At 54.5% G+C, this 19,767-nt stretch overlaps 2 protein-coding genes across 2 annotated transcripts in view; both read right to left on the bottom strand.

The window, feature by feature from the left end:
- Positions 1–3,538: 3,538 nt before the first annotated feature.
- F2rl3 (F2R like thrombin or trypsin receptor 3) lies at positions 3,539–5,049 on the bottom strand. Its single transcript, XM_075987035.1, has 2 exons — positions 4,942–5,049; positions 3,539–4,744 (listed from the first exon to the last, which is right to left on the bottom strand). Exons 1-2 carry the CDS (start codon positions 5,045–5,047, stop codon positions 3,666–3,668), a joined length of 1,185 nt encoding a protein of 394 aa, XP_075843150.1. The 5' UTR covers positions 5,048–5,049; the 3' UTR covers positions 3,539–3,665.
- A 3,783-nt stretch (positions 5,050–8,832) lies between these two features.
- Sin3b (SIN3 transcription regulator family member B) overlaps positions 8,833–19,767 on the bottom strand; it is a 36,086-nt gene continuing 25,151 nt past the window's right edge. The window contains exons 11-19 of the mRNA XM_075987012.1: positions 18,835–19,073; positions 17,693–17,876; positions 15,172–15,712; positions 14,845–15,014; positions 12,361–12,534; positions 12,061–12,153; positions 10,347–10,441; positions 9,866–10,070; positions 8,833–9,763 (exon numbers count right to left, since the gene is read on the bottom strand). Coding sequence (XP_075843127.1) covers positions 9,533–9,763; positions 9,866–10,070; positions 10,347–10,441; positions 12,061–12,153; positions 12,361–12,534; positions 14,845–15,014; positions 15,172–15,712; positions 17,693–17,876; positions 18,835–19,073 — 1,932 coding nt within the window. The 3' untranslated portion in view covers positions 8,833–9,532. The remainder of the gene's footprint in view (positions 9,764–9,865; positions 10,071–10,346; positions 10,442–12,060; positions 12,154–12,360; positions 12,535–14,844; positions 15,015–15,171; positions 15,713–17,692; positions 17,877–18,834; positions 19,074–19,767) is intronic.

Here is a 19,767-nt window from a genome sequence, read left to right as displayed (position 1 = left end):
TGCCCGGTTTGGACGCAGATCTGTGCCAGTCTCCTTTCCCAGCACCTTCGCATTTCAGTCCGCAGTGGGGACCCCATGGGCCGGGAGCCCCTTAAGGCACCTGTTCAAAACTTCCAAGTGCCTGGGCAGGTTCTGACTCTAAACCTTGAGGTGCTCTCAATCTAAAGGTTTGAAAGTTGGCATGTCCAGTTAACTGTCCTCCATAGCGACTGTTCCCCGTGCCATTTCCTGTCTTTCCAGAGCAGGGGTCACCAACCCCCACCTCCACCACCTGCAGTGATGTCCCAGGGCAAGATGCCAGGTTGTACCCACAGATGTCAGTGCCTACACTTTCTGTGCTGGTCAGCAGAACCTGCTCAGAGTGCACCCCAACTTAGTGCTTTGGGCTGGGTCACGTGCAGACCCCCAGAGACCCCACACACTTGAAAGGCCGAGGCCCAAGGCTGCTGCAGCCTGGGAAGTCGGTGTAATCCACACCTTTCAGCCATGTGGAAGTCCTGTGTCCACTGCTGCAAGGGCCACTGGTAGGTACAAGCTGACTCCCGAAGTCATGTGTGATCTTCAGCCCGCAGCCAACAACAGAATGTAGAGCTAGTCCCGAGGACCCAAGCCTGTTTGCACACAGAGCCTGGCTGCGGGTGACTTAGAGGCACGGTGGCCGGCCCCTAAGAGCAGTGCCCCCCATTGCTCCACCTGCAACTGGACCTTTGGGCTGGGGGAGGACAGGACACTAATCCAGGCCGTGAGTGACTGTCGTGTGTGTGCACGCTGTGCACGTGACTGTCATGTGTGTGCACACTGCAGCACATGTGTGAAGGTCAAAGGACACGTGGGAATGGGTTCCCTCCTACCATGGGAGGACCAAACTCAAGTCCTCAGGCTTGGCAGCCTTCTCACCAGCCCCTGAGGGACCTTGTTAAGCGCAGGGACACCAAGAGCAGAGCTGAGGAGCCAGATGGACCAAGGAATTTTCATTCACCCACTGCAGCATCTTAGGACAAGCATAGCAGAATGAATGACCTGGGCGGCTTTTAAAGAGTACACACAGAGGGCAGGCAAGATAGCTCAGGGGTTAGTGCTTGCTGTGCATGCATGGGGACTGAGTCTGGATCCCCAGAACCCTCGTAAAAGCCAGGAGCTGTGCACAGATGATGGAGGTAGGTCATCTGTCTATCTGTTGCTTTCATTGGTTAATTAATAAAGAAAGAAAATGCTTGGCTTTTGATAGGACAGCAGCTTAGATAGGTGGAGTAGACAGAACTAAATGCTGGGAGGAAGAAGGCAGTGAGACAGACGCTACAGCTCTCCTCTCCAAGATGGACGCAGATTAAGTTCCTTCCTGGTAAGGCACCACCTCGTGGTGCAACACACATTATTAGAAATGGGTTAATCAAGATGTAAGAATTAGCCAAGAAGAGGCTAGAACTAATGGGCCAAGCAGCGTTTAAAAGAATACAATTTGTGTGTTGTTATTTCCGGGGCTAAGCTAGCCTTATGGGATCTAGGCGGGAATGTAGCCCACCACTTCATTACTACACACAGAGACAGTGGATTCTGGGAGTTCCTAGTGAGCCAGCCTTGCCATAGGCAACGAGTTTCAGATTCACGAGAGACCAATCTCACAGATTAAGGTGGAGGCTGTGGAGACAGCTTGGTGGTTGAGCATCAGTCACTCTTGCTGGGGACCCACGTGATAGATCACAACCATCTGTGACTCCAGTCCAGGGGACCCTCTTATGACCTTGTGGGCACCAGGCACATGCAGTGCGCAAACTTATATACAAGCAGAACACAGGCACACATAAAATAACTAGTTTTGGTTTTTCAAGACAGGGTTTCTCTGCGTAGCCCCGGCTGACCTGAAACTCACTCTGTAGACCAGACAGGCTTTGTACTCCAAGATGCGCCTGCCTCTGCCTCGATCTGCTGGGATCGAAGGCGTGTGTCTCCACCACATGATCGTAAAATAATTTTTAGAAAATTTAAAGGTAGAGAAGGACTTGAGTAAGGCACCTGCACCCATCATCCTCTGCCCCCTGGTGCAGCCACAGGCTCATGCACACACACACCTACACACACACACACACACACACACACCTACACACACACCTACACTGTACAGACACCCACACACACACACCTACACACACACCTACACTGTACAGACACCCCCACACACACACCTACACACACACACACCTACACACACACACACACACACCTACACACACACACACACACACACACCTACACACACACACACACACACACCTACACACACACCTACACTGTACAGACACCCCCACACACACACCTACACACACACACACACCTACACACACACCTACACACACACCTACACTGTACAGACACCCCCACACACACACCTACACACACACACACACCTACACACACACCTACACTGTACAGATACCCACACACACACACCTACACACACACACACCTACACTGTACAGACACCCCCACACACACCTACACACACACACCCACACACACACACACATACCTACACACACATACACACATACACACACATACCTACACTGTACAGACACCCACACCCACACACCTACACACCTACACACACACACACCTACACACACACCTACACTGTACAGACACCCCCCCACACACACCTACACACACACACACACCTACACACACACACACACACCTACACACACACCTACACTGTACAGACACCCACACACACACACCTACACACACACACACCTACACTGTACAGACACCCCCACACACACCTACACACACACACCCACACCCACACACACATACCTACACACACACCTACACTGTACAGACACCCACACCCACACACCTACACACACACACACACACACACCTACACACACACCTACACTGTACAGACACCCACACACACACACCTACACACACACACACACGCCTACACACACACCTACACATACACATGCCTACACACACACACACTATAAAGACACATGCACAAAGCACAAAGGTTTGAAGTTTATCAGCTCACAGTTCTGAGAGACCCCTTGACAAGATCAGTGTGTCCTGGGCTGGGTTCCTCTGAGGCTTTGAGGCAGAAACTGTCTCACTTCTGGTCTTGGGTGAACTTAGGCACCCTCAGCATCCCTTGATTTGTGGCCTCGTCTCTCTTGTCTGCCTCTGTAGTCACACATTCTTGTGCTCTGTTACTATATATATATATATATTTGAGACAGGGTTTCTCTGTAGCTTTGGAACCTGTCCTGGAACTAGCTCTTGGAGACCAGGCTGGCCTCAAACTCACAGAGATCCGCCTGCCTCTGCCTCCCAAGTGCTGGGATTAAAGGCGTGCGCAATCACCGCCTGGTCCCTGTATTTTTTTTAAAAACAGAGTTTTACATAGCCCAGGCTAGTTCTGAATTCACTATGTAGTCAAAGATAACCTCTTCCTCCGCCCCCTAGTGCCAGGGTGACAGGTGTGCGGCACTGGGGCCCACGGCTCCTCTTCTATAAGGGCATCGGCCACCACCCTTCTCCTGTGGACCTCAGCTCCACTGATGACAGTTATACCAATTGCATTTCCAAATAAGGTCATTTCCTGAGGGTTCAGAAGGGTGTAGCTTAAGAGGGGATCCAGTCCCCTCCTCAGCCGCCTGTCACAGAAGTGTAGAGGAACAAATGGCAGTCCCTCGGCGTCCAGCATCTCTGGAGGCCTGGGACGAGCTGCTGGTCTCTGGCTGGCGACACAACATGGCCCGTACCTTGTCCCTGAACTCGTGGGACACATAGTAGTAGATGAAAGGGTCCACGCAGCTGTTGAGGGTGCTGAGCGCCAGGCTGGGCACGTAGGCTCCATAGAGATCGCCCCACGCCTCAGGACTTGGGTTCGAATAGTGCAGCACCAGCAGCACGTTGCTGGGTGTGAAAGAGGCCACTGCTGAGGCCAGCACCAGGGCCGTCAGTCTGAGTGCATGGCCGTAGCGCTGGCCACTGGCCGCCAGTGCATGCAGGGTGGCCCCATAGCACAGGCCCATAATCAGCAGTGGCAGAAAGCAGCCCAGCACGGCCAGGCAGGTGAAGGCCGGTCCCCAGTGGGAGGTCTGCTCAGCCAAGGGCAGAGCATCGTGGCACAGCATGCGATCAGAGCCGGCCAGCCGGAAGGTCTGCCGCTGCAGAGTGAGAGGCAGGGCCAGGGTGGCTGCGGAGAGCCAGGCCACCAAGCAAAGCCCGGTGGTCAGGCACCGACCACGCAGCACACGAGCTCGCAGAGGATGCACCAGGGCCAGGTACCGGTCCAGGCTGACTGCGGCCAGCAGCAACACTGAGCTATACATATGGCCATAGAGGGCAGCTGTGGCCATCCGGCAGGCAGCCTCCCCAGAGGTCCAGTGCTGGCCACGCAGGTGGTAGACCAGGCGTGCTGGCAGCACCAGGGCCAGCAGCAGGTCCGCAAAGGCGAGGTTCATGAGCAGGACGGTAGATGGCAGGCGGGGCACCCGTGTGGCCAGCACCCACAGCGCCAGTCCATTGGCCGGCAGCCCCACGGCCACCACCAGCCCATAGAGGGCAGGCACCAGCCTTGTGGGGACCCACCCCAGCAGCAGCGCTTGAGAGCTGGCAGGAAGCTCCAGTGTGTCGCTGTTGTTTTCACAGAACTTGCCTGGGAAGCCTCGTGGGTGAAGCTGGCCTGGGGACTTAGACTCCTTGAGTCCAGCTGTGGGACCCACAGTGCCTTCTGTGGGAGAGAGGGGATGTCAGTCAACCCGTGCCCTGCCCTGCCTTAGGGGACCTTGTGAGTCTCAGGCGCTGTGGGCTGGTGAGTGGAAGGACACAATCCAGCCCCAAAGGCTCAAGGCTTAGGAACCTAAGGCTGTAAGCCTGCCTAGCTGTGGCTCCATTTCTGACCCACCCCAGCAAGGGAGCATCACTCACCATGGCCTCCCCCGGTACTTTCTCCATCATCATAGATGCTAGGGGTCTGGGTGCCCTGTGTCAGGCTGAGTCCCAGCACAAGCAGACACAGCAGCAGCCAGGACATGCTGCCAGGGTCAGACTCCAATTCTTGGCTGCAGCCTGGGGCTTCCTGCCTTGTCAAAGCCACCCTTGGCTTCCGGAGCCGGGGCAGAGAACAGACTGTACTTCCAGGGAGATAACCCTAGAGCAATGCTCCCACCCCCACATAAGCACCGGAGTCCGCTTGCTCACCCTGGAGCCCATGAGAGGTCCCTGTGTGCGCCTAAGAGATCTGGGTCTCCTGCCCAGGTCTCCGACTCTCCAAGATGCCTCACAAGAAACAGGGCCAAGGATGAAAAAGAGGGTCCTGGGCTTCAGCCCATCCCCACTCCCACACCCCATTCCTACAACACTGTCCACTCCACCCAGCCCAGGAAACATCTGTGGATCAAGTGGCCACTTCCTGCTGGCTAGTCACACAACTCCTGTTTGGATGACAGTCCAGCCCTCCTCCAAGTCACCACCATGTTGGCTACTTAACCCTTCCTGAAGCCAACCCCTACTTTCTATCTGTGGCTGGTAGGACAATGGCCCAACCCGAGGTGTCCTGGCTCTGTCAGAGCAGGCAATAAGGGCTAGCAAGAAGACACTACAGATGGAGGAAGGTGCTTGCCACCAAGTCTGATGGCCTGAGCTCGGTCTGCAGGACCCACATGGTGGAAGGAGAGAATGAACTCCCACAGCTGCACTTTGGCCTCCTTGTGTCAGGAAGCCGAGGCAGGTGGATCTCTGTGAGTTCAAGGATAGTCTGGTCTATGTAGTGAATTATAGGACAGAGAGGGCTATATGGTGAGACCCTGTCTCAAATAAATAAATAAATGAATAACCCTAAAGGTTACATCAACAATTGTTGCTTCCCAGAGTACCCCAGGTCTTCTTGGGGGGCACCCTGCCATATGAATGCCTCCTTTACCCCAGCTCCTTGCTTGACCTGGAGTAAAGTGAGGTGCAGAAATAAGGCCTCCATGTGATTCTGGGGTCAGGTGGCGATAGCTGAGGGGATCTGTCCCCTTCCATGGATGTGACACGTTCCAGGTCTGACTAGTGAGGGAGGTGGCCAGGCCTCTGTAGAGGGTCCCTGAGTTGCCTTGGTGTCCTAGACACTCTGGGGAGTTGTCACAGGCAATGATCTGTGGAGACCACCTGCTCAGATGAGGTGGTGAACATGCCTGTCACCCCCAACACTTGCAGGCTGAGGCAGGAGAATTGCAATTTCCAGGGCAGCATGGGCTATGTGGTGAGAAACAGTCCACAAAGAATGGTGAGGAGAGAGTTCCTTCGGAGATGATGCTGTGCAAGCAAAGGACCAGTGCCCATGTGTAATGTCCAGGCAGTGAGTGGACACTGGAGGAGTCTGGAGGTTCACTGCTCACATCTGTAATGTCTGTCCAGCCAGTGAGTGGACACTGGAGGAGTCTGGAGGTTCACTGCTCACTGAGCTGCGGGCTCGCTAAGAGACCGTCGTGGAGAGCGCTAGGGGAAGACACGTGACTTATACCTCTACCCTCAGCATGTACACAGACAAGCTTTCTGGAAAGAGGTGGGGAGAAGAGAAAATCAGAAGGAGAAACTGAGGTCTGAGGGGACGTAGCTAAAGTCCATGTCACAAGCTGAATACTCTAGGTTTATGTCCAGCAATGCTTACACACACAAAAATGCTGCCTAGAAGAACCCCTCCACAGTCCTGTCCTGGAGCAGGGCTAGCCTCAGAATGTACAATGTGGGCTGGATTCTGGGAACAGCAGAACCCAGGACACAGTGACCGAAGCCTGAAAACGTGAAACCAGCTGGGGAAAGGGAGATCAGCATGGTCACCTCCTACCTCTCATGCCCTAATCTAGCAGGATGTGGGTGAACAGCCAGGCCCTCAGGATTAGTCCCTGCACTAGGAGGGGAAACTGAGGCTTGGAATGCGCGAAGGACCCAGGCTTCTCAGGAACAACCCGGGCAAGGAGGTTTGGTAATTATGTGTAGAAACTGTGACTCGTTTCCACTGCCTTGAGTTTCCACTGGCTGTTCATTACAGATGTGAGCAGTGAACCTCCAGACTCCTCCTGTGTCCACGCACTGGCTGGACAGACATTACAGATATGAGCAGTGAACCTCCTGTGTCTACGCACTGGACATTACAGATGTGAGCAGTGAACCTCCAGTGTCCCCTCACTGGCTGGACAGACATTACAGATGTGAGCAGTGAACCTCCAGACCTCTCCAGTGTCCACTCGCTAGCTGGACATTACAGATGTGAGCAGTGAACCTCCAGCTGCACCCCCAGACATGAAGGTGCCTGGAGCAGGATGCTTGTGTCTGGGGGAGCAGTGGGGAAGGAGCAGATGTGGTGGGGTGCCCATCAACAGATCCTCCACAGGAACAGCATTGTGACATGCAAGGGAAGGATGGAGGATTTCCTGTGAGGACCACCATGACAAATTGGGTACAGGATGGCCCTGGATTCCAGCCCTAAATAAGGACGGACATGGCGTACATGCACCACATGGATGGACACTCGTCTTCCTGTTGAATGAAGTAAGCCCATCACAGACAGCCAGTCTGGGATTTCACACATAATGAGGTCCTGCAGTCACCAAGGTCACCAATAAAGATGGAAAGTAGGGAGGTGGGTACCAGTTGATGAGTCTAGGGACTGTCCACAGTTGGGAGCATTCTGAAGAGAAAAGATCGTGACAGTTGGGCATGTTATTTCTCCTCATAGCTTAGACTGGACTCCTGCTCGGTTGTATTTTCAGCTAGTGTCACTCTGTATTGTGTGTGGGGGGTGTGACCCACTGGAGTACGGACTTGAGGGAGTCTGTTGGGTCTCATTCCACAATGTGGGTCCCAGATGCTGGGCTTCAGCCTTGGTGCAAACACCTTTAGCTGCTGAGCCATCTTTCTGGCCCGGTGTTAACACCACACACACACACTATACAGCATGTATGTAGGGGTCGTGATTGCCTGACACCTGTCAAGACCATACATCGCATAGCACGTATGTGGGCCTCGATTGCTTGGCACTGATGGAAACTGGAGGAAATCTCCTGAAACTGAAGTTAAATGGGTTTGAGTCTCCCTGTGGGTGCTGGGAATCAAACCTGGGTCCTCTGGAAGAGCAGCCAGTGCGCTTAACCACTGAGCCATCGCTCTAAACCCTCAATATGAATTTGATGGGTTTCTTTTCTTTTTAATATTTATTTATTTATTTATTATGTATACAATATTTTATCTGCGTGTGTGCCTGCAGGCCAGAAGAGGGCACCAGACCTCATTACAGATGGTTGTAAGCCACCTCGTGGTTGCTGGGAATTGAACTCAGGACCTTTGGAAGAGCAGGCAATACTCTTAACCGCTGAGCCATCTCTCCAGCCCTTCTTTTCTTTTTTGAGACAAGGTCTCACTCTGCAGTCCTGGCTGGCCTTCAACTCAGAGACCTGCCTGCTTCTGCCTCTGCTGGATTAACGGTCTCTGTGCTTCACCACTGTCCCAGTAACCAGCATGTTTTTTAAAAAAATAACCTTGTTACAGTTTAAAGTAGTCTGGTGCTTGTGACTTGGTTCTCTCCTCAGACTCTGGTCGTCAGTGCCTTTAGTCACTGTGGCAGTCACACTCCCAAAATAGTTTATACAAGCACAACCCAGGTGTGGGAAAGAATATTCTGGAAAGCAGTCCTAGGTTAGGGGAGCTGCTGTCATTTTAGGAAGTTCCTGCTCTTCTGCGTAAGGGCTCTGGAGCGGGCTGCTAACACCACTTGAGACAACCATAGGCAAGACCTGGCCAGTACTCTTGTAGGAAATGACGGGCAGACCCCGAGGCTTGGCGTCAATATTTAACTTTAATGTGCAAATAAATAGAAAAAGAAAACTACATTCAAAACAGCTGCGAAGGGAGGTCAAGGCCGGAACATAAATTCCTCAAAAACGTTAAGGAGTGGCTCCCCAGAAGCATGCGAAGGTGCCTGGCCTCCTTGCTGGGGAATGGAGGCCCAGAGGGGCCTGGGGCTCAGGGTCCCCATGAGCAACGCCCTTCTCTGGAAACTAGGGTGTGCTCAAGGTGCTCGTGGATCCCTTGGGAGGCACATCTGCTCCCGAGTGCCCAGGCCTGGGGTCAAAAACCGGTTCAGGAAACATGGAGAACAGGTGCTCTCTGGAACCTTGGGTTTGGCACAGCGATGCGAGCCTGCGGAGAGCAGCTGCTGGACAGCGGTAGGTTTGCGGGCCCACAAGGAGGTCTCACCCGTGGGAAGCCAGGGGAGCTGCTGCTGCGAAAGTCACAACCACTACGAGCGCAGGAAGGAATAAATACTTGTGCATAAGCATCTAGAATTCTGCGGGAGGGGCTGCCCGTGCGGGACCCCTGCCGTTGCCCAGGTCTGCTCTGTACCGCAAGAGCTACATACAGCTCCTGCTTGTTTGAGGTCAATCTGTGACCTCGGGCTCAAAGTGACTATGGCCCTGTTGGGGCATGACATGTGGGGTGGGGGTGGGGTTCACGTGCCGGGGCCTCTTCCAGCTGCTCATGGTGACGCAGGGCGACGGCTGTACTGCACGCGGTAGCGCGTCACAGGCAGCCCGTGCACGTGCGCAGTCTCGCAGAGCGTCTTGCAGGGCACCATGTCCTCCTCCTCCTCACCCATCAGCCAGTCCTGCACCAGCCCTGCAGCAGCCACAGTCACATTGTCCTCCAGCCAGCGGCCGTGCCACTCCTCGAAGTGGCGGTGGTGGCGCAACAGCACTAGGGGCTGCAACTGAGGGAGAGTATGTGTGTCAATTTCTGGGGCTGGGGTGTAGGTTCATGGGCTCAGAGTGTGGGGATCACGGGCTCAGGTGGGTGGGTGTGGATGCAGCACCTGTTTGGCACGGCATAGCGTCCCCCGTCGGTACATGTAGTCCTCAGAGTTGACGATGAACACCATCTTGTGTGTGCCCAGGCGGAAGCGGCAGTCCACATCGCAAGCGCTCTCCACGCCCATGAGCCGCTTCCACGAGCTCTTGGCCTCACCACGCAGGGCACGCACCTGCTCACACTGCCAGCGCCGGAATTTCTTCAGGTTCCTGTGGGGACAGGGCTTCGGGGAGGGGACTTGCGGGCACCGGAAGACCAGGAGATGGTGACTGCCTAGCATGCGTGTTAGCTTGTTCTCCTACTCTCCATTTCCAGAAGCTTCTCTCAGCAAGGCTGATGATGGCTGCCCCTTTTGCTCCCTAGGAGTAGGGTAGCCTCCTGCCGGTCCAAGATATACCCCCTACGCCTCCTGCATCCTCGTTCCATGCCATATCTCACTGCACACCAGGCACTGGTAGGTGGCACACGTGGGGCCCTGTACTCACCTCTGCAGGAACACCGGCTTCAGCAGGAAGCCCTCGGTGGGCGAGTTGGATGCACCCTCAGTCCCCACGTACTGCTCCACATAGCGAGCCAGGTGCTGGGCATGGGACAAACACACCTTATGAGTCCCCTGGGATAAGGTGGCCCACCTCTCATCCTGGATCCCAAATCCTAAGAGTTTGTACCCAGCCCTAAAACATAAGGAGGCCAGACACGGCTGAGGGGCTGACACCTCCAGCTAGGGTTCTGCTGTGAAAGACCATCAGAGCCTCGTGATATTGGGTCTGGGACCTGCAGGCGTGCCTCCATAGGGAAGTCTAGGCAGCTGTCGCACGGTGTCCTCACTAAAGAGGACAGTGCAGGGCAGCAGGGTATAAAAAGGCTGGTGTGTGGCTCAGAAGTAGAGCCCCTGCCTAGAGTCTCCAAGGAAGAGGGACCCTCAATTGAAGAATTGCCTCGGTCAGATCAGCGTGTGGACACATCTGTGGGGGCCCAGTGCACTGTGGGCAGAGCCACTCCTCAGCAGCTGGAACTAAGTTGCAGGCTAGTAAGCTCCTGCCTGTTTGCCTAGACTGACTGTGGTGTGGAAATGTAAACCCAAACATCCCTCTCTCCGCCCCCGCCCCCCCCCCCCCCCCCAGCAGCTTTTGGTCCTGATGTTTATCAGCAACAGAAAGCCAACCGGGACAGTCTCCAAACTCCATGGAATGTTTCCTCCTGACGGGGAAGGGAAAAGGGCAGGGGGTGTATGGATGTCTCTTCCTTAAGAGTGTTGCCTGCATGGGGAGCCTGTATGTGTGGGGCAGGGGACTGCTGGGGAATAGAGGCTGTGGGGAAGAGGGCTTTTGACTGCAGCAGGCAACAGGGATAGCCTGGTCTTCAAGGAGGTATGGGTATGTGCCTTCAGGTCTAGTCTGGACTCCCTCCCTCCTCTCTCCCTGTGCTTAGCCAGTTCAGCCAAGGACAGGAAGGTGGCTACCAGGGTTCTCACACTCCACATCTGTCTAGAAACTGTGGCTAAGAGGAAGAGTGGAGGGAGGCCTGGGGTGTAGGTGTGTGTGCGTCTGTCTGGCTCTGGTCCTCTAGGGTCTTGGGACCTACATGTGACCTCATTTGCAAGAAAGGTCCTTCCCAAATACAATCAAAGTGGGGTTGTAGAAAGTGGCAGTCTTCATTTTTATATTCTGTTTTGCAGCACTGAGGATGGAACCCAGAGCAAGCATCTACCACCAAACTACAGCCCCAGGAGCTTGCTGTAGATCAGGTTGGCCTCGAACTCACAGAGATTCCCTGCCTCTGCCTCCTCTGCTGGGGTTAAAGCTGGGCATCATTACCTGGCTAGGGCAACTGGAGCCCTCAAAAGTGGCAGAGATCACAAGGGGCCTCTTAGCGCTTCTAAGGATTGGGACCCCAGTCATCCAGGACAAGAGGGTATGGCTCTACTCTTGCAATGTCTTGGCCTGTGGTCACTTGTGCGTGCTTAGGAAGTGAGTGTTCACACTGAGTGTCAGGCACACAGGGACCCTGGAAGGTCCCAGGAGGCAGAGGAAGGGTCCTCAGTGACGGCTTTGGGCTTACATGGGTGTGTTTTTAACTGTAAGCAGAGTGGGAGATAAGGCCAGGACTGTGCTACTGTCATCTGTGGTGTGAGCGCAGGAGGAAGGAACCTGCAGGGCCAACCTACACGCTGACTCCAGACAACGGGAGCAGTCTCACCTGCACCTCCACAGGATCCTCTGCCTGCGCCTCCTCGGTGTCCAGGAGCTCTATGGTCATGATCACCTGTCCTCTGCGCTGCAGGAACATTACCTGGAGAGGTGGCCATAGCCTGAGCAGTTATCACCCGCCCTAACACCCTTCAAGGTCCTGGCACTGCCCTGTAGGAGGGACCCAGCAGGCGCTACCACAATCTCTGGCCCACAAGTGTGATGGCAGTGCCCCTGGCATCCTGCTCAGTGTCCAGTCCTCTCCCAGTGGTCTTGCCTTTAGCCCCAGGCCACCGCACAAGCCTCTCACCTTGAAGCAGTTCTCGTCGGCCATGCAACGCTCTGCCTTCCACTGGTAGCTTGTCTCCCGGGCAGCACGGACACAGCGGGACGACAGGTTCCCGCCTGCTGCCCCTCGCTGCTGCTCATTCAGATATAGCTCTACCACCTTCAGACACACGTCGTCACTCACCAGGTGGTGAAGCTGACAGGGAGAGAGCAAGGCCACAACTGCCACATTCTGCAGCCCACCCACCACCCCTGGAGACGTTGGCCACAGCCACACACCCCAGGAAACAAGTCTGTGACTGGGAGCTAGGGGGTGTGTGAAGACTAAATCACATGGAACAAATAACAATCTTTTTTTTTTTGGTAGGTAGACCAGACCAGACCAAGTCAGACCAGAGCAGACTAGACCAAGCAGCAAACTGTAGGAGAAAGCAGTGCCTCATCTAAACCTTCCTCCCAGATGTGTGGGGAAAAACAGTCGTTTTACCCATTTTTATGAAGAACATAATACAAAGAAAGGTCGGGCCAGGTTGGCAGGACTTAGGTGCTACTTGGTACCACACGGATGATGGTCCAGATCCTCCCACCCACCATCTCCACAAGGACAGAGGGAACAGGAATGCTGCAGACAAGGTAGGCACAGTGCCTGCATGGTGGCCCTTCACCAGCCACTACAAGGGTTTGACAGCCACAGATAGCACCCGTCCTCCTTACTCAATTTCATTATTTCCTTCTTAAGACAGTTTCTACCGTCTATGAGAGGGTGAGTGAGTGTGTGTGCGCGCATGCACGTGTGTGCGTTTACACTTGTTCACTCGTACAGGCCAGCGGAGAGGAGTAGGTGACAGCCGTGCCCTCCTCTGTCACTCTCTGTCTTACTCCCTTGAGATGGATTCTCCTACTGGACCTGGAGTCATCCCTGTGTCCAGCAAGCTCCAGCCATCCTCCTGGGGTACACAAGTGTGCTCGGTAGTCCTATGTCAATTTGACACAAGCTGGAGTCATCTGGGAGTAGGGAGCCTCATCTGAGAAAATGCCTCTGTAAGAACAGGCTGTAGGTCAGCCTGTGGGCATTTTCCTAATTGCGATTGATGGGGAGGGCCCAGCCTATTGTGGGTGGTTCCACTCCTGGGCTGGTGGCCCTGGGTTCCATAAGAAAGCAGGCTCAGTAAGCTAGGAGAAGCAGCACCCTCCATGGCCTCTGCATTAGCTCCTGCCTCCAGGTTCCTGCCCTCACCGTTTTTGATGATGAACTCTTACATGGAACTCTAAGCTGAAACCTGATCCTTTTCTCCTCAGCTTGTTCTGGTCTTGATGTTTCACCACAGCATAGTAAATCCTAAGACAAGGAGCTGCCATTCCCAGCTTCTTACAGCTTCTATGACTGAACTGAGGTCTTCATGTTTGCACACAGCAAGTACTCTAATCGAGTGAGCCACCTCCTCAGTCCTAGGAAAAGCTTTAACAAAAGGGCCTGATCTCGTCCAGTCATCTAGTGCCAAGAATAAGGCTGCTGTTCCAGGGGCTATGGCCCTTTACTGTCCCCACCTAGCTGCCCTGACACTGTGCATGCGACCCTGAAAGCTATGTTTCCCCATAACCCAGGTGCAGTGGCCACTGCTGTGGACAGGGACAGGAAGACTCACTCCTGGAACACGTAGGAAAGAAAAGGTGCTCAAAGAGAAGGGATAGAGGGAACATGACAGTTGCTGGCTGTGATGTGGTGGGGTAGGGTGTGCTGGAGAGCAACATGGGTGCAAGACAGGCTCTCTGGCTTCCCCTAGTGGTCACAGGAGGTCAGACCACAAACCACTGGGGAAGTGCAACGTGAGCTTAACTAAAGTGGATCCAGCAACCAGAGGTGGGGACAGGGCGTGGCCTCGCTCACCACTAGGAGGCACCATTGCCGCATACCAGGGCAGAGCCCATTGCAGAGGTGACTCAGCCACTCAAGCCCAGGGGTCACTGCGAGAATGAGCCACTTCCACATGGCTTGAGTCAGGGTGGGGAAGCTTTGCTCACAAAAACCCACTGAGAGGTCCTTGGAACGGCTCAGTGGGTAAAGGCATTTGCAGCTAAGCCTGCTGACCTGAGCGAAGGAGAGAACCAGGCCCTGCAAGCTGTCTTAGAACACACAAACCATGGCTCTCGTGTGTCCAGACCAGACACACGTATGTAAAATGAAGAAATACTGGAAGGAAGCAGCTTTCTAAAGCACTTCCGGTACTGACTCAACTCACAAGAAGCATGCTCTTCCCCAGGGGGTACAGCTTTGTGTTGGGGCTCTCATTTTGGATGTTAGAAGATCTGGGGTGCAGGGGCTTAGCCTTAGAGACAGTTAACAGTGTTAAACGTTATGAAATCGTTAATTCTGTTGCGTGAACTTCATCTCACTGAAAGGGAAGACTTGCTATGTGACCAAGTGCTGAGAAGAACAATTCCCAAGGTGACAAGTACAGAGGGTGGGATAAAGAGATCAGCCTGCCCTGCCCCGGGACAGCCTCACCTGGCGAGCAATGTTTTGCACCAGTTTATCCATGGTGAAGCCAATGTAGGCATGGATGGTGAACATCTCGCGGAGGGTGTCCTCATACTGAGTGGGGTCGATGCTCCCCTCCAGCAGGCTCCGCACCATGTCTAGGAAGGCCGGGTAGTACTCCTCCAGCTCCACCTCACCTAGAGGGAGGGGTCAGCAGCTTCACTCACGGGCAAGGGCAGCCCAGACTCTCTAGGGACTCTCCAGCATAGTCGGGGCCCTGGATCCTCCACCACCCTCCACCAAGGAGGCCTAAAGGGGCAGAGGCTGGCCCAGCGTCTGGGCCCTGATGCTCACTGGGCTGCTTCAGGCGCAGCTCCATGGCAGGGTCGGCAGCCTTCTCGCGGCGACCCTCACACAGCAGCTGCTCCCGCTCCTGCTCGCGCCGATGCTCGAGCAGCTGCTTCTGCGCTTGCCGGTAGATCTTGAGCAGACGTGCGCACAGCGTCTGGTGCAGCCGCAGGAAGAAGTACCAGTTGTTGTTGGCAAAGAACAGGCTGTACACATCGTCCAGGGCCTTGGGCGGCTCGGGTGGCGTGTCCACTGGGGGCTTCTCATCGGCCGGCCGCCTGCGTTCCGGCTCCCCATCGCGCTCGCGCTCATCCGCGGAGTCGTCAGAGGCGCCAGGGCGCTGCTGCGAGAAGAACAAGCTGGGCAGAAAACGATGAAGCAGCTGGCGGATGGTGCCCTGGTCCTCCTTCTGGATGGCTGGCTGCCGCTTCACATAGTAGCTGATGAGAGCAGCCGCGTCCTCCAGGATCTGCCGGTCCTCGTACACGAAGATGAGGTGTGGCTCGCTGGATGGTGCACTGCGGCCCTCTGAGTGCTGCTCCTGGTGCTGCAACGGTGACAGGCAGTGGGCACCGCATGCCAATCACCCCAGCCCCATTTCCAGCCCAACAGCCTCCTCAGAAAGCATGAGCGACCTTGGCAAGTAGGGTACACACCCTGAGTAGCAGGGTGCACTCGCCCACCCTTCCTCTTCTCTCACAGGTTCGAGGACTGCAATGAGATGACAGAGCCACTGTTCTGGGCTTCCCATAAACCTGGCCATGGATGAGGTCTCCCCGGGGGAGGCCAAGAGTGTACCAGGGGCCCTCACCATCTGTCACTCAAAAACTCAGCTCCACTCCACAGGGCTGGAACCGCACTTAGCAGTACGTCCCCCATAGCCTTCCTATCACCCACCATCATGAAGAAAGCTGTGCCTGTCCTGCTCCTCAGGCCACAACAGCACGGGCACCTGCCCCAGGCCTTAGAGACCTCAGTCCTCCGTCAGTCTACTCTTTGGCCAGGCTCCCTTCTGCTGAGCCTTTGAGAGTGCTGGCTGCTCACTGTGTCGCCTTGTAGTGCTGTTCTGGATAATAAACTTCCCAAACCCAAAGGTCATCACTACTTGCCCCTCCCTACCCAGGTGCCACCTCTGTAAGTAGCCATCCTCTGGGGGACACCAACTCCAGGCACTGCATGGAGAGGCAGACATATCTGAGTTCTGGGGACACTCTCTTAGATAGGGAGCTTTTAGGAGTGGTCTGGGTGGCACCTCAGCTCTCACTGGTTAGTGCACGGTGAAGCTCTGGGGGTCCCTCAAGTGCCACCTGAGGCAGGACCCAGTTTACAGGTCTCACCAGAGGTCAGACACTCATGGCCAGAGTCCAGGTGGGCCCAATGCCCCACCAACCAGAGCGCTTCACACACCCTGGGCTTCCCCTGGCCTCCCAAACCCCCTATTTTGTTTATGTGGCAGTGCTTTGCTCCATTCGTTGTTGTCACCTTGACACAGGTGAGAGTCACTTAGGAGGAGGAAACTGGATGAGGGACTGTCTGCACCAGACTGGCCCAGCCCATCAGGCATGTGGGCAGACCCAGCTCACTGTAGGTGGCACTACCCCTACCTAGAAGGTTCTGGGGTACAGAAAGCAGGCTGAGCAAGCCACGGGGAGCATGCTAGTAAAGAGTGTTTCTCTACCTAGAGTTCCTGTTCCAACTGCCCCAATGATAGACCTGAAGGCTAAATAAACCCTTTTCTTCCCAGGTTGCTTGTGGTCATGGTGTTCACTGCAGCAACAGGAAGCATTAGGACAGTGCTGGAGTCTAGATGCCCTTGGTCCCAGTTGGCAGAGCCAACTACGAGGCGAATGACCCATGAGGCTCACAGATAGCTGACCTAATGATGGCTTCTTAATTGGTGCTATTGGGAAGTGGGGCAGGCGGAGCCCGAGTGGGGGTGGTGGGTACCCGGGTGATACCTCGGAGGGTTCTTGCCTGTGCTCCTCTCCCTTTACGATGATGCTGCCAACTTGTGAGCAGTTTAAAACAGTGGAGCTAGGCAGACAAGCTGAGGCGTCCCAAACTATGAGCCAACACCAACCTTTGTCTTGTTGAATGGCTTCTCTCAAATGCTTATCACAGGGATAGAGTCTGGATTACGAATATATGGACCCCTCAACAATCTTTTTCCCCATGTGGTTGTCTCAAATTAGGCAAGTGCTCTACCCAAGCCACCCCATCTGCCCTCAAAGGTCACACTATGGAGGCTGGAGCTAACTAAGAGCGCTTCATCTTCCTGCAGAGGACCTGAGCTGGACTTCAGGTAGCCCACGGTCAGCTAGAACTCCAGCTCTAAGAGGAGAACAAGCCTCTGGCCCCCAAGGACACCTGTACTTACATTCACTCTCATACAAACCGAAAACTCCATCTGCACAGCAGAGAAGCCCAGGGCAAAGTCTAGCAGGTAGCAGCCTTTCACACCCCAGTTCCCACTTGCAAGGCAAGGGCTCTGCAGGCCAGGGGTGAGGTCTCTGCCCAGGTGTCTCACCTCGTCATAGACGCTTTCGATCTCGTTGAGCAGACTCTTGGAGCGCAGAGCCTTGGTGTCATTCTGCTTGAAGTTCACGGCCTGGTGGTCCAGGGACTTGAGGTATGCCTTCTCATACTGCTCGCGCCAGATTTTGTTGAAGCCCTGCTGGGCCTCCCGCCACTCCTCTTCCTTGGCCTTCAGCCTGTGGGGAGCGGAGCTCAGTGTTGACACACGCCTTTAACACCAGCACTTGGGAAGCACAGGCAAATGGATCTCTGTGAGTTCTAGGTCAGCCTGGACTATAGAGCAAGTTTCAGGACAGCCAGAGCTATTACCCAGAGAAACCCTGTCTCAAAAAAAACCCAACAACAAAAAACCCAAAACAAAACAAAAAAGCACAGAATGGTGGTGCAGGATATCACCCCAGCACTCAGGACCTGGAGTCAGAAGGCTAGCCATGGGCACATGGTAAATAAGTCCAAGCCTGGGCTACATAAGACCATAACACCTAAACAAACAAACCCCAAAACCACACAGAGAATGGGAGGGGCAGTAGTCCCACATAGCCAAAACGGCTACTTAAAAAAAAAAAAAGATTATTTTATATGTGTGCATGCTTTGTCCGCGTGTATGTGCATGCCTGGTGCCCCTGAATTACAGACAGCAATGAGCTGCCATGTGGGTCCTCTGGTGCCCCTGAATTACAGACAGCTGTGAGCCGCCATGTGGGTCCTCTGGAAGGGCTGGCAGTGCTCTGACTGCTGAGCATCTCTCCTCCTCCTCTCCCAGGTGCCAGCTGCCTACTCAGCTGACACTACCACTGTCAGGAGACGGCAGGCTGGGGAGGCCTGTGTTTTATAGTCACAGTCTGCCCTTCACATCCCAGGATTCAAGCACACCTAAGCAGGAATACACAGCATGTAGACTGCCTCCAGTGTTCTAAGTCACATAGGCATGGACAAGGCGTAGGTTTTATGTAAGCACTGAATCAAATTCTAGAAGGGTCTGGAGGGTCCCAGAACCACCCCCAAAATGAGAATGCATATCTACACCTGAAGACGGATGTGACCACAACAGATGTCTGGGAGTCTGGCTTTCAAGACTCTGTTCAGGACTAGAGTGTGGGAGAGGTCAGGGAGGGAAGTGGAAAGGAGGGACACCTTTTCAGAACAACAGGCACAGCGGTAACAGGGTTCCTCTTGAGGCTCTCGATGACTTCAGGGGCCTTGTCACCATAGATGCGGTGGATGGCACGGCGCTGGATCACCTCTGATGTGCCGCCCAGGCAGTCATCCAGGCGGAGCTTCTCCTGGTCCTCAGGCGCCATCCTCGACAACTTCTTCTGCACACTCTCCAGCACGCGGATGGTGGCCAGGTTGGTCTCCAGGACAACGTCTAACTGCAGGGAGGGCCAGGTATGGTCAGCACTGGGGCCTCAGTAGCTGTGCGAAGGTGATCGTGGTGGTATGGTGGGTGGTCAGGAGCTGTCAATGGAGCCCATGAGCGTGGGCGCCCACCATGCACACCATGTAGGGAGGGTGCAGTTACAATGATACAGCAAGTGGTACATACCACTTCATGGGGTGCCTGAGCACCATAGTGGCCTACCCTGTGACATCATTTATACTTTCTATTCACTTGCTGGCTTTCTTAATGATTTATTTCATTTTTAACTTTGCACCTATGTGTAAATCTGTGTGCAGGTATGTGAAAGTGAGTGCAGTACCTCTGGAGGCCAGAAGGTGCTGCTGGACCCCTTGGAGCTGGTATTACAGGAGGATGTAAGCTGCCCAAAGTGGGTCCTGGAACCTAAACCATGATCTCTGCAAGAACAGTCAGCATTCTTAACTGCTGAGTCCTCTTTCCAGGCCCTTGTTCATTTTTTCATCTTTCAGAGACAGGAAACTTAGGCAATCCTCTTGCCTTTGCCACCACCCAAACTGCATCTGTCTATCTGGAAATAATAGCGCAGTGGAGGACGGGACAGAAGGGAGTGCACAGGAGAAGGGAAGGACAGGCTGAGTATGACTACTGATTATTAGAATAGCAGAGAGATCAGGGGGATGTGTGGCTCAGGCCTCGACTCCACCACT

This window comes from Microtus pennsylvanicus, chromosome 9, assembly GCF_037038515.1.
Source record: "Microtus pennsylvanicus isolate mMicPen1 chromosome 9, mMicPen1.hap1, whole genome shotgun sequence".
Taxonomy (NCBI): domain Eukaryota; kingdom Metazoa; phylum Chordata; class Mammalia; order Rodentia; family Cricetidae; genus Microtus; species Microtus pennsylvanicus.
This window is presented reverse-complemented; position numbering and strand designations above follow the sequence as displayed.